At 37.3% G+C, this 13,130-nt stretch overlaps 2 protein-coding genes across 2 annotated transcripts in view; one reads left to right on the top strand and one right to left on the bottom strand.

The window, feature by feature from the left end:
* The window catches only part of gmpr2 (guanosine monophosphate reductase 2), a 15,625-nt gene extending 6,396 nt beyond the window's left edge, over positions 1 to 9,229 (bottom strand). Inside the window, exons 1-9 of the mRNA XM_016460805.1 lie at positions 8,961 to 9,229; positions 8,423 to 8,558; positions 7,922 to 8,041; positions 7,225 to 7,308; positions 6,958 to 7,131; positions 6,781 to 6,862; positions 6,586 to 6,692; positions 5,002 to 5,044; positions 3,889 to 4,048 (exon numbers count right to left, since the gene is read on the bottom strand). Of these exons, the coding sequence (XP_016316291.1) occupies positions 3,889 to 4,048; positions 5,002 to 5,044; positions 6,586 to 6,692; positions 6,781 to 6,862; positions 6,958 to 7,131; positions 7,225 to 7,308; positions 7,922 to 8,041; positions 8,423 to 8,509 (857 nt within the window). The 5' untranslated portion in view covers positions 8,510 to 8,558; positions 8,961 to 9,229. The remainder of the gene's footprint in view (positions 1 to 3,888; positions 4,049 to 5,001; positions 5,045 to 6,585; positions 6,693 to 6,780; positions 6,863 to 6,957; positions 7,132 to 7,224; positions 7,309 to 7,921; positions 8,042 to 8,422; positions 8,559 to 8,960) is intronic.
* A 138-nt stretch (positions 9,230 to 9,367) lies between these two features.
* Positions 9,368 to 10,571, top strand: LOC107668817 (NEDD8-like). Its single transcript, XM_016460817.1, has 4 exons — positions 9,368 to 9,545; positions 9,857 to 9,904; positions 10,033 to 10,115; positions 10,198 to 10,571. The coding sequence occupies exons 1-4, from the start codon at positions 9,528 to 9,530 to the stop codon at positions 10,316 to 10,318; spliced, it is 270 nt and encodes an 89-aa protein (XP_016316303.1). The 5' UTR covers positions 9,368 to 9,527; the 3' UTR covers positions 10,319 to 10,571.
* The last annotated feature ends 2,559 nt before the right edge of the window (positions 10,572 to 13,130 follow it).

Genomic DNA, 13,130 nt, shown 5'->3' with positions numbered 1-13,130 from the left:
GGCTTCCCTCTCTATATAAGGCAGCGCTTGGATGTCATCCATTCAGAATCTTGAAGCAACTTGGCATAGTAAGATCCTGAGCTAGGTGACACGGCAGTAAGTGCAATTAATCGCACATTTTTTCTGTGATCAATCCCACCAAACATTAAAGTTTTCAAATATACTTTTATATTGCAATAATTTCACATTCAATCTTCAAATTAATGTAGAAAGAACAGCTGTTTAATGGCATATTTTTTTATGACTATCAAACACTAAATTCTAATTTAAAAAAAGATTAATCCTTAAAGCTACAAAAGTTATTGATTTCCTAGTTTTTCTTTTGTACTTTGATTAACAGACATCACAGCAGCTGGGTTATTACACTGCTGAACCTGACGCGGATCTGACACGCATCATATTTTCTCAAAACTCTTTACCTTTTCTGGCCCACTTCAGGTCTTAAAGTCTCTACAGTGCATGCATAATAATTATGCAAGTTGATATTCTGGTCATATTTTTTTTCCCAAGCACATTTGACCAATTTCAGACCACATCAATCTAAATAACTACTATTCATTTAGTCTTTAATCATTTATAAATGATATATAATTGTCTATGAAGGATGGAAGTGAACAACGCCTTACATTCAGGTGTGCATAATTATTAAGCAGGCTTTCTTTTACAGATAAAATGAGCCAAAAAAGATTTAACATAACTGAAAAATCAAAAATTATTAAATGGCCATGAGAAAGATGCAATACTAACGCAATACTAGAAAAGGCATGACCACTGGAGAGCGAAATGCTCACTGGGTCAGCAGGGTCAGAAAAAAACTGGTGGAGAAGAAAAGACACATTAACAGCAAAAGAACATGTATCTCTGAGGGGAACTGACTGTCTTTAGAAAAGTTTAGATGGCATTTTCTTTTTATCTTGGTTCTGTATAATGCATATTAAAGCAGCGTTCATAAACACAACACTGCTGTGTTTGCAGCGGCAACCAAGTAAACGTCTCTGGTTACTCACATAACCTTGGTTCCCTGAGATGAGGGAACGAGATATTGCATTTTGCTAATGCTTATTGGGAAACCCCTTCCTCCGAATAATTTATAGTCTCGGATCATTTATTTTTGTCTCCAGGCCCCAAACATGATGACTTATTTTTCTGACAACAGGCTGATCGTAAATTTAAAGATGTCCTGAGGGAGCAGGTTTCACCAGCGAGTGTTTGTTATGGGTTTTGGTATATCTCGTCCTTTTAAACCCACATATTGCTGTTTCATCTTGTCTGCACATCCCTTCAATTTCCTTTAAAGCATTTTAATGTTTCATAACAATACCTGACGCTTGCGGCGAATCACACATCTGAAATCCCTGTTACTAATGAAAGTGGTTGAATTGTGGTTTGATACCAATCATCCTTGAAGGTTTTTGGGTTAAATCATGCTGCTGGATGAAAGGTTGGCTAGAGGTTTGATGGGAAGAGAACAGACATGTCAATCCTGGTTAGTGGCTGTTAGACTACATACAGCAGAAGTGGAGTGGACTAGTTTACGCTAAATTATTTCATGTGAGAATCTGTTCAAGTTTCAAAACAAAAGAATGCTTAAATGAAGAAATTGATTTTAATTATGGGTTGAACAAACTTTTAAAGTGCATAATTATTATTCCGGTCATATTTTTTCCCAGGCAAATTTACCAATTCCAAACCACATCAATCTAAATAACTACTATTCATTTAGTCTTTAATCATTTATAAATGATATATAATTGTCTATGAAGGATGGAAGTGAACAACGCCTTACATTCAGGTGTGCATAATTATTAAGCAGGCTTTCTTTTACAGATAAAATGAGCCAAAAAAGATTTAACATAACTGAAAAATCAAAAATTATTAAATGGCCATGAGAAAGATGCAATACTAACGCAATACTAGAAAAGGCATGACCACTGGAGAGCGAAATGCTCACTGGGTCAGCAGGGTCAGAAAAAAACTGGTGGAGAAGAAAAGACACATTAACAGCAAAAGAACTAGGAATTAAGGTGAAGAATTAGGTGTGTAACCATCAGGAACCCTTTAGTCTCCAGTTCCACCATTTTTCAGAACTGAAATCTACCTGGAGTCTCCAGAAGTACAAGGTGTCAGATTCTCAGGGACTTAGGTTAGGTAAAGAATCCTAAAAAATGACCCCTGCTTAATAAGAATAACATGCTGAAGTGTTGTGAAATATGAAGACTGATTTTTAAAGGCTTTTATAGACAGGCAGGTTGAGAATGACTCTTGAAGGACCTGAATTTATCTTCAGGAATTTGGCAGTAAATTTTGGAAGGTCATTTTTAGTACATCTCGACAAGACAGACTTTTCAGGATAGGAGATGGACTAAAAATGATCTCCCAAAACGTAAGTTCATCAACTTGGATGATGGCCACACGGAGCCTGAGAGTCCGGAGGCTCATATCTGCACAGTGGGGGCAGACCGACTCCCCAAGCGCCACCTCTGAGTGGGCGTGACCCAGGCAGAAGACACACGACTCATGGTCATCAGAAGTTTCTATTGGCTCTACGCAGGAGAGGCAATCGCGAGAGGTCATCCTTGTCCAAAGCTCACCGGAACACAGCAGGGGAAGAGAAGGCGTTATCCACTGCAGCGTGTAGTGAGTAGTCTTTGAAGATAGGCTTCTTGCTTCTTGCAGAAGGTTGGCTGAAGGAAAAGATTCTGAATGGATGACATCCAAGCACTGCCTTATATAGAGAGGGAAGCCCCTCATATTTTGCGTGCTTGAACGCCACTGGCCAGTGTACTGGTGTAATTCAATAAGGCTTCAGTAGTATTTGGAGGAAGGGGTTTCACCATAAGCATTAGCAAATGCAATGTCAAAGTGACTGAATCGAAAGGAAACGCTGTATTGCTGCTGTTCCATAAGCGCCACCTGCTGGCAGAGAGTGAATTTGCGTCTCATTCAGCCCATCTGCTATTTCTGTTTCATTCAGATGTTCTTTGAAGTATAGTTTCACAAAACTAAAGTCAGACCATTCTGTTTTTGCTTCACATTTCGAAATTATATAATCTAATTTAGATTAAAAACTGCTTTGTGATTGTGATTAAAATACAGTGGTTGCCTCTAAGTTTAAATGGAAAGAGCACAGGCAAAGCCTTATTTTGTTTATATGAAGAGATTTCTTTTATTTGCATTATTCATTTATTTCATTTGGGATTTGTTTTAAAATTTCAATTTAGTTTTGTTATTTTTTAATATCACAAAGAAATGTGCAGCATTTTGTCCAAGCAATAATAAAAGTACATCTTTTTATTTATAATGTCTTAAATCTCATTTTGTAAAGAACATTTTTTTGAGTAAATCGTAACGTGAAATAATCATGAATCGTATCGAGTTGAGTGAATTGTTACATCCCTAGCCATTAGATTTAATATTTAGGCCTGACTTCTGACACTTTTGGATGAGAACAAGAACAAAACAACTGAATTGAGCTGGATGATGACACTACTGCCTTCTGTAGAGCTGCTTTATAGCTGAATCAAATTCAGTTCATAACTGATGGATTTTATAACAGTTATTAACTATTATTTCTGTTATTAAAATTAACTGAATCAAGACGGAACTGACTTGAGTTGAATAATGATGCTATTGTCCTTTTAAAGCTGCTTTACAGCAGAATTTGAATTTTATATAATATTTGGAGAAGTTTGTAGCTTTGATTCTTTTATTGTCTGTTTATTTCTGTCAAGCTGCTTTGAAACAATCTCTATTTTTTTATATTGTGTTATATAAATAAAGATGACTTGATTGCTTATTTATCAAATAACATTTGTGTAATGTAATTTACAAACCACTAGATAAAATAATCCACAAGCTTCTGCATGATATTGTCTCTCATGAGCTTACCTGTACTCTGCTACGCCTCCTGCATGCTTCTTCATGGCCGTGTCTGAGCTCATGCCATAGAACAGTTTGTACTTTTTGCCGTTTTTCTCTATGATTTCGCCCCCACTCTCAGAATGACCAGCAAGCATTCCTCCCAGCATCACAAAGTCAGCTCCCGCCCCTGCCACACAGTTTAGCCAATCAAACACAAGACTGATGTGACACTGGTTGTGACCAACATCTAAATTAAAGCTGCAAGCAGCGTTGAAAGGGCCCTTGCACCCGGAGCCCTCCACCTGGTGGCCTTAGGAAAACAGTGAACGGTGGGCAATACGCATTTAAAGTGGAGGAATATAGGAATATATAGGAGGAATATGTCAAAGTCATTTATATGTGCCAAACTTCCTGCTGCCAGCTGGTGGCGCTATGACTATAACTGAATATTGGCCTTTAGATGTGTTCAGGCCAAGACTCTTATCAAACGTGTGAAGTTTGGATTGGACATTGTATGGTTGTGTTACAACAACATCATTTTCCATGGCGAAACATCCAAATTTGTCAGGCCGCCACGGATATGCCCTTTAACAAAAACTCAAGATCTTCACAATTTATCATCGCACAGGCCTTATGATTACACTGACCAAATTTGAAGATGATTCGATTAAACTGTAGGAGGAGTTCGTTAAAGTACAAGGCCTGAAAGTGGCAACACCTGCACAAAAATGGTAGAGGAAAATCAAAATGGCTGACTTCCTGTTGCATTTAGGACTTTGCTCCAAGAGACTTTTTTGTAGGTATTGGGGCATTACCGAATTTCATACATGAATGTGAAACATAATGGGAGGGGCACTTCGTTTAAATTGTATAGGTGGCGCTATCAAGCCATTTTGCCACGCCCAATTCTGAAACCTATATCAGATGTAAATTTTCACCAGTTCTGACGCGTGTGCAGTTTTGTGAGTTTTCGAGCAAATGCGATTCACTTTGGAGAAGAAGAAGAAGAAGAAACAGAGCAATTCCAAGAAAATGTGGCCTGCACATGTAGAAATATCCGAATCCAACATTTGTGGCTACTAAGATGACTTGCTTTCTTGTTTTATGCCATTACTATAATGCAGTGCTACCAAAACTCACCAAATGCTTTGGAGACGTCGCCTGGGCAGGTGCATCCCCCATCCTACAGCAAGATGAAAAACAGATGAGTCCCACAAATACATGATCAAAGATTCTGTGTCTACAAAGCATGCAAGCAGCAGGGTGGGTCTGTTACTTTTCATTGTTATCACTATAAAGCCTGACATAATGTCAGAAAAACCATTTGTTTAAAGGGGTCATGAACTGAGAAATCAAATTTCCCTTGATCTTTTGACATAAGAGGTCATTGTACTATGAAAACATCAAGTTTCAAAACTCAGAACTTTCTCGTTAGTCTTAAAACAGCTTTTATTGAAACCAAGCTCAGAAAACGACTTGTTTTGGAATGTGCCACTTTATGACGTAATAGTGCCTCTGCAAGATCAACGCCTGCTTCTACATCACTGCCTGTTTAGCCCCACCCACTGATACGTGCATACATGTAGCAGTAGGAGAGGAAATACTAGAGAGACGCGAACACAGGATTACTCCATCAACAGAACCATACAGATGACATTACAAGATTACAAGACACTGTGTAGTGTAAGTTGTGAAAAATAGTCTATAAATTGCCTTCCTTGTGATCCTAACACCGTATCTAGATCGGACGCGAGCGCTGTTGCAAATCAATTTCTCTTTCAGGTCAGAAGTGCTTGTATGTGCTTGTGTAAAATCCAGTGTAGACAGAATCGCCGATTATAATGGGTTCTGTTGTCTAGTCGCGTTGCGCCGCTCGTGTCCGGTGTAATCCAAAAAATAGAAAAATATATATATATATTATATATATTTTTTTTTTCATGTTTCTTGTCCATATTTGATACATCAGGCTTTTATAGCCCATGTAATATAATATAGTGAGAATATGGAGCTTATACTCAAGGAGGAAAAACACCAAGTTTATTTTAGGCCCAAACTGAGCAAAAATATGCAATTTGGAGGAGGATATTACATATTGTGGGGCTTTTATTTCATATGGACTAAAAGGAAGATGAAATTCTGATAGTTAAATCAAGAGATTTTTCACAAGATTTTTATAACGTTATAAGAGACCTCTTACATATGCACATAAATATCAGTTGTCACTCTATATCTTGCAATAATATATCTTAGTAAATGGTATTTAAATGTTCAGCCTTATGATCAAAGCTCTGCGGTTTTAATTTTGGGGGGCAAAATATAAAGCAAAGCAATACAATGATGATTAAGAGATAAATAATATAAACATTCCTAAAAAGCCTGTTTTATCATAATTGACACTTACATTTTAACACGATTTTTCTAAAACATGATGTGTGGATAATCAAGTAAACCTAAGGTGTTTCAGTCCAACAAATGTTCATCTTAAAATATTATTAACAATATTATCCTTACACTTATGTTTACTTCATAACACGACCTGAGGGTGGCCGTTTTAGAATTATAATAAAAGGCCTTCAATCAGAGGACAGAAGGCATGTAGTAGACTATGTGTAACAGGTTTTTCATGTTGATCATTTAGAAGCTGTAGAAATTCGCATGGTTAATGTAATGTATGGCTTTATCGGATTAATGTAAGAACTTTGCTCTGAAACCCGAGAGTCTCACAGATATGATGTGTCCACCCAGGCCGTGTGCAGCATCAGCACACTCAATGACTGCACTCAGCTGAGGATAACCCACACCAGTCTTCTTACGAGTGGTGCACACAGAACCTACACACATGAACATATGTGTTAAACTGGTGTAATATGAATCTGAACACCATCTGAAACTGTGCCAATAGACGACTGATGACATCACCTGGTCCAATGCCCACTTTGATGATGTCAGCACCAGCAAGAATCAGCTCTTCAACCATCTCTCCTGTGACCACATTGCCAGCCTACAAAACACAAATATATTTCAAAATATTAAGATGACTGTTAACGAGATAATGTCAATAAAATGTTTATCTGTTGTTGTTGACAGGTAACTGACCATGATAGTGTGCGTAGGGAACTTCTGCCTCACGTCTTTGACAAAGTTGACAAAGTGTTCAGAGTAACCATTGGCCACATCCACACATATGTACTGAATCTGAGGTACAGCAGCCACAATGGCCCCCAGTTTCTCAAAGTCCCCATCACTCGTCCCCGTGCTGACTGCTACACTCTGGAGAAACAAAGAAAGCATGTCATCATTTAAATATCAATAATCTAGAGATCTGCTGACTAGATTTAAAATTCTAGCAAAGATGTTGCTCACCTGTAAGCATTCTGGGTGCTTGGCTGCAAACGCCTTCCAGTCATCCACATAATAATGCTTATGGATGGCTGTAAAGAGACTACACTACAAAAAAAAATTACAATAATTATTATAACCTGCCATCTGTTAAGAGGACAAAAAGGGCACAAAAAAAAGTGAATTCTGTGCATGTTCTGTCTGAAAAGATTAACTTATTTTACTTTTTATTGTTCTGGTCAACTCATCACTGAACTGCGTGAAAACATTCTAGTGTCGACATCATTGCTCATTCCAAACTCTTAAAGTGACCGGCGTTCTTTATATCTTATCAATGTAACAAACACATTACTTTAACTAAACATCAGATTATAAGTCTAACTAAACATGCAACAGTGCACACTTATCATCTGTAGACCCTGAGAAGTCATAGGCCAAAGTACCAAGTTAGAACTAAATTCTGGACATCAATACCAAAAATAATGCATTTTAAACATCTGTTTTTCATGCCTTTTTAATTAAAGAAATTATAGAAAACTGTGCTTTTTTTGACCACTCGACTCTTCATCAGGTTATGCTGACATAAAATATAGAGTTTCTGATAATGTACTCTTTTTCTTCCTGTCTAAACATTTTTTGATATCATGGAGGTGTTTGTTCAGGTTTCTGTTGAGACTGATGTGTTCAGCTGTACGGAAATTAGAAAAGAGTTCATTCATACCTGATGTAAGACTAAGGCCATTTCAAAAGTCCCCACGGTGTCCATGTTGGCAGCTATGATGGGAATCCCACGGTAACTGCCCTTTGAGTTTCTGAACGTAAAACTGCGCATGAGATCCACCTGAAACAGATGAGAAACAGAAGAGAGTGTGAAAAGTAATGAAAGTGATTGCAGTGGAACTTTAATTAAACTGAGGCCAGACCAAACTAATACTCTATCCCCCGGTTTAATAGACAAGCCATAAGCCTAGTCCCAGACTAAAATGTAAGTCTGAGCTGTTTCAACTGAAAGAAACTTGCACTGACTGATCTTAAAATATATCAGTGCCTTTGTTTTGTCTCAAGATGCACACCAGTAATGTTTTCTCTAAGGCGCGTTTATAAAAATTACTTAAATTTCCTAATTGAACTATGGCCTAATCCTAGCTTAGTCTAAGCCCCGTCTGTGAAAGGCCTATATGTCATCTATAATGCAAATAAAAACATATTAAGAGTGACTAACCTCACTGCGAGATTTGAGAGTGCTTCTTTTGGGTCGAAGCAGCACGTCCTTGAAGTCGAGCTTGATATCATTTTCAATGCGTGGCATGGCTGCTGAAGAGGATGGCCTTGAGACTGCTCTAACCGTATCTCACTGTCTGCAAAAACACAAGACAAGGGAAAGAAAAACATTCCCACTCCTTCAGTTATGAGAGCTGAGCTGCAGAGGATGAGGAAGGGGGAGAGGGTGATACAGTGTGGGACAGGAAATATCCTTTTTCATAATAATTAAACAAAACTCTAAATCTGTGATTAAACATTTTGTGATACCAAATAGCTATTTAATTTCAGACAGTAAAGCAATACACCATAAAAAATAAAATGACCCTTAAATGTCTCTGGTTCGGTGTTTTGCACGTCTTAGCTGTAAGATAATCTAGGCCACAAGAGCATAATTGCTGATTTTCTGTCATCTTGACACTAAATGTTTTTACTGTCCATTACAAACAATTATACGTGTGTCCTTATATATAGACGCTACAAAATAAAATTTGTCCTACCTATAATTGGAGACGAGAACCTCCTTGAAATGCTGTATGCGAGAGAATGACACCGCTTTCCGGGTTGGAGGCGGTCATTTTAGGAGGGCGGATGTTTACGGCTGTCAGCGCGTGTCCTGTAGTCTTTAAACTGACGGCTTGCGCGTAAATTCAAGTTCGAACGTTCGGCGAAAAACTACAGACAACGACTGCTTCGCAGCGTACTGTGGCAATAAATGGCGCACATTTTATTTTTCCCTGTCAGTTTGAATTCAACTGAAATATTTTGTTACTTAGAGGTAGTTTAGTAAGTTATGTGTATTTAAATTATAAAATATAAAACAATTCGTTCATTTTACGAAATTCTAAATCGTCGTCTGTCATCAAATGCCTCTTATTTTTCCACACAGCCCCTCGGAACGGTTCCTACAGACACTAGAATGGTAGGAATTATTTTTTAGTAACGCAGGAAATTCAGTGAGGGAATTGTGGAAATAATTTGATTAGAGGTGCCTGAACTTCTACCATCACTTTATTGTATTCGCATTCAATTTCCCTGCATGTATTTCTAGAACAGAAGAAGCTACAATGCTAATTAAAGTCAAGGTAAGAAATTAACGAAGAACAGCTATTTCATTCAGCACAGTTCTTATAAAGTATGGTTCTAGTCTGAGCTATTAAATATAGTAAGGCACTGCGAATCAGACAAACAGCATTTTATTACAATATGACGTACATAGATAATATTATAACTAACTGTCGCATGTAAATGATAAAAGACCCATTCGGAGGGAAATCATGGAGATTTACCGCTGATTACAGAACCGGCTTTCTGACAAGATGCGCATTAAATATCGCATGCGATTAATCGTGCAGCCCTAATCTAAATGAATTAATCGTCCTCGTTGTTTTTAAAGACACTCACTGGCAAAGAAATCGAGATCGACATCGAGCCTACAGACAAGGTACAATAAAAATTGGTTAAGGATTTACAGCAAATATTAAAAGATGATCCCGCAGTTGTTTATATTTTACACAGTTAACAGCAAAGAGCATTTGAATTGATGTGTATTGATGCATCCACCCTATTCAGGTGGAGAGAATAAAAGAGAGAGTGGAGGAAAAAGAGGGAATCCCACCCCAGCAACAGAGACTCATCTACAGTGGAAAACAGATGTAATGCATTAAACGTGCACATTTATCATGCTCTTGTACATTTCTGTATTTTTATTCTAAACCTCCATCTTCTCCACCTCAGGAATGATGAGAAAACGGCAGCTGATTACAAGATCCAGGGTGGCTCTGTGCTACATCTGGTTCTTGCACTAAGAGGTGGGCGGGTCCACCAGCATCCCAGCAGCCTCCTCACATCTATGTAACCGCCAGTCCTGCCTTGGCCACCTTAGAGATTCAATATATTCACACATGTTGTCAGAAACCATTTGAACCATCTGGACTGATGAGTGGTAGCCAGTGCATTCTTTGTTGGAATATTCATCAGCTTTTTTCCTGTTAATGACCCCCCCAAATGATTATGCTCTTTTTGTTAAGTTTACAAGACGTGTTAAAAATCAAGGTAAAACTGATGTATCGGTTTGTCAATAAAAATTGATGCAACCATTTAAGCATGTAATATTGTTTATTCTGTCATCATTCAAATGGTTTTCAGGATTTCCTCAATTGCTTTGGCTCAATTCAAAAATATTCCATATATATATATATATATATGTGTGTGTGTGTTTTTTTTGTTTACATGCACCACACTGATAAAAGAAATGTACTGCATGCATACACATGTGCGTATTATTTTTCAGTGTACTTCAGTATTGACATTTTTATCCACTGTTAAAAACTATATCTAAAAAGCTCAGTGTGATACACAGCAGCATTCAGCTAGTTCAGGGGTAGGCAAGTTCGGTCCTAGAGAGCCGCAGTACTGCAGAGTGCAGCTCCAACCCTGAAAAAAAACCTCACCTGCCTATAGCCTTAGTAATCCTGAAGACATTGATTAGCTTGTTCAGGTGTGTTTGATTAGGGTTGGAGCTGAACTCTGCAGGACTGTGGCTCTCTAGGACCGAACTTGCCTAACCCTGAGCTAGGCAAAACTGACTGTCAATGTCATCAAAAAAGTAGAACAAAAAGATCCTTTGTATATAACAAAGGTTTCCAGGGTTGTCTGCCAAAAAACATCTAAACATTTTGACCAGTATAGCTCACACAATGACAAAACTTTTCGTTTTGGTGACGTTGGCCAATTTACCGACAAAATAACTAGGTTTTGAAGCATAAGTCATGTTTTGAGTGAGTTACTACATTTTGCAGACATGCAATATATTTGTGAAGTCCCATAAAACAATTGAACTTATAGTTTAGAGAACAAGATTATTTCAAAATGAGCCAAAGCGATTAAGAAACATTTTAATATGCAACCCATGGGGTGACTAAATACCCCAAATAAGTTGAAAAACATTTAAATTCTTAAATAGTTGTGACAGCTGTGATCTATTGGAACAAGGTGACCATCATCATTCAATCATAGTCATTCTCCTGACTTACAGTAGGTGGCAGTGTAGCAGTCTTTTCATGTCAGCCTAAATAAACAAGTCTTCCCTCCCTGGTTCAGCATATAGATTTATTTGTCGTTTAATATACACTGTTCAAACAAATACAAAACATATAGTAAACAAGAAGACTCTGGTACAAACCGTTCACCCCCAGTTATGTGTAAGTAGTAATTTGAGCTTTGTGGTTTTTATCCTTTTATACTGTACATATCTTAATATAATCTATAAAAGTCATACTTACTGATATTTATATAATTGTGAGGACAATCAAATATGTGACAGAATTCATTCTGCATGGATTTTGGTATCACCTGTATGATAGTGTGTGTGGATAGGAAAGCCTAATACTGCAGCACAATCAGAGTTGCAGCTTCCATATAAATACACATAGTGTTTGTGTTTAGCACACATTAGGCAGTGCTGGATACTAAGGCACAGCTCAGGAGTAGTATTACTACAACCAAAGATGCTCTGCACCTTTGATGATACATACAATGATGAAAGTTTACGCAGTCAGTTGAATAATGGATGATAACGGGCCTCGTCGCTGCAGCCTGACTAGGACAGAAGAACCAAAAGGCAGTGATTGTTGTGTAAGTGAGAAGGTTATAGATTTGATATCATAGTCTCTAAGGAATGTGGGGGATTAAGCTCATGCAAAATGGATGTGCAATGAATTACACTGATATAAATTGCTTTTTATACAGCACCACCTACACATTACAGATCAGCAAAAATAATAATAAAACAAAAGAACAATTGGCACTTCTCCATAGTCTTCACAAGTGGGTGATGTGACATCAACACAGAGGCACAATGAAAAGACCCTGTGACCACTCAAAATCCTTACACGCTTGAATGGACAAGTGACATACATGCTTAACACTTTAATCAAGTATTCTTGAACTGAGCATATATTATTTACTTACACAAATGAATATATTTTTAAGCAATTTCTTTAGAAAATTAATTATCTTTAAGGCTCTCCATTTTGGTGTGTAATTCAGTTATTTAGTATATTAATGTAATCATCCAAACTATGTTTGTTAGCTTGATCGATTGATTCTAGACCCTCTTATTGCACCTACATTAACACCTACAGTCCATCTACACAATTATAATATATATTGTGCATAATAAAACTGATTTAACGAGCTCTTCTGACATAACTGATTTCAAGTTTTTGAATATTCACGTAGAAAATGACAGGACCAAAATTATGACATTCTCACAGGCTTTCAGCTACATCACAGACACTAGCTATGCACTACTATTGTTTTTCTTTTTTCCATATATAACCAAACGCTCTGCAATTTTGAATATATTTTTGTCTATATACTTGTGAAATAATTAAACTGTGTGAAAGCGAACTTGCGGGTTATGACTGTGGCTGTAAAGCCGATGGCATCAGTAGGCATATTCTCTGTTTAAAGTCCACACAGAAAGAAGATACCATTGCAACACTTCATTTCACAATGGAATCTTCAAGTTTTCCATGAACACTTTTTATCCTCAAAAATATCAGAAAGAAAAATACTCTTTAACAGCGATAATAACTTAAAGAGTTGAAATTGTATCAGTACCAGAGTAACCTGATAGAAAACTACTCTGAACCACCACAATTGGT

Source organism: Sinocyclocheilus anshuiensis, unplaced genomic scaffold, assembly GCF_001515605.1.
Source record: "Sinocyclocheilus anshuiensis isolate Anshui unplaced genomic scaffold, SAMN03320099.WGS_v1.1 scaffold337, whole genome shotgun sequence".
In the NCBI taxonomy this organism is placed as follows: Eukaryota; Metazoa; Chordata; class Actinopteri; order Cypriniformes; family Cyprinidae; genus Sinocyclocheilus; species Sinocyclocheilus anshuiensis.
The sequence above is the reverse complement of the archived record's forward strand: the minus strand, read 5'-3'. Positions and strand labels throughout refer to the sequence as shown.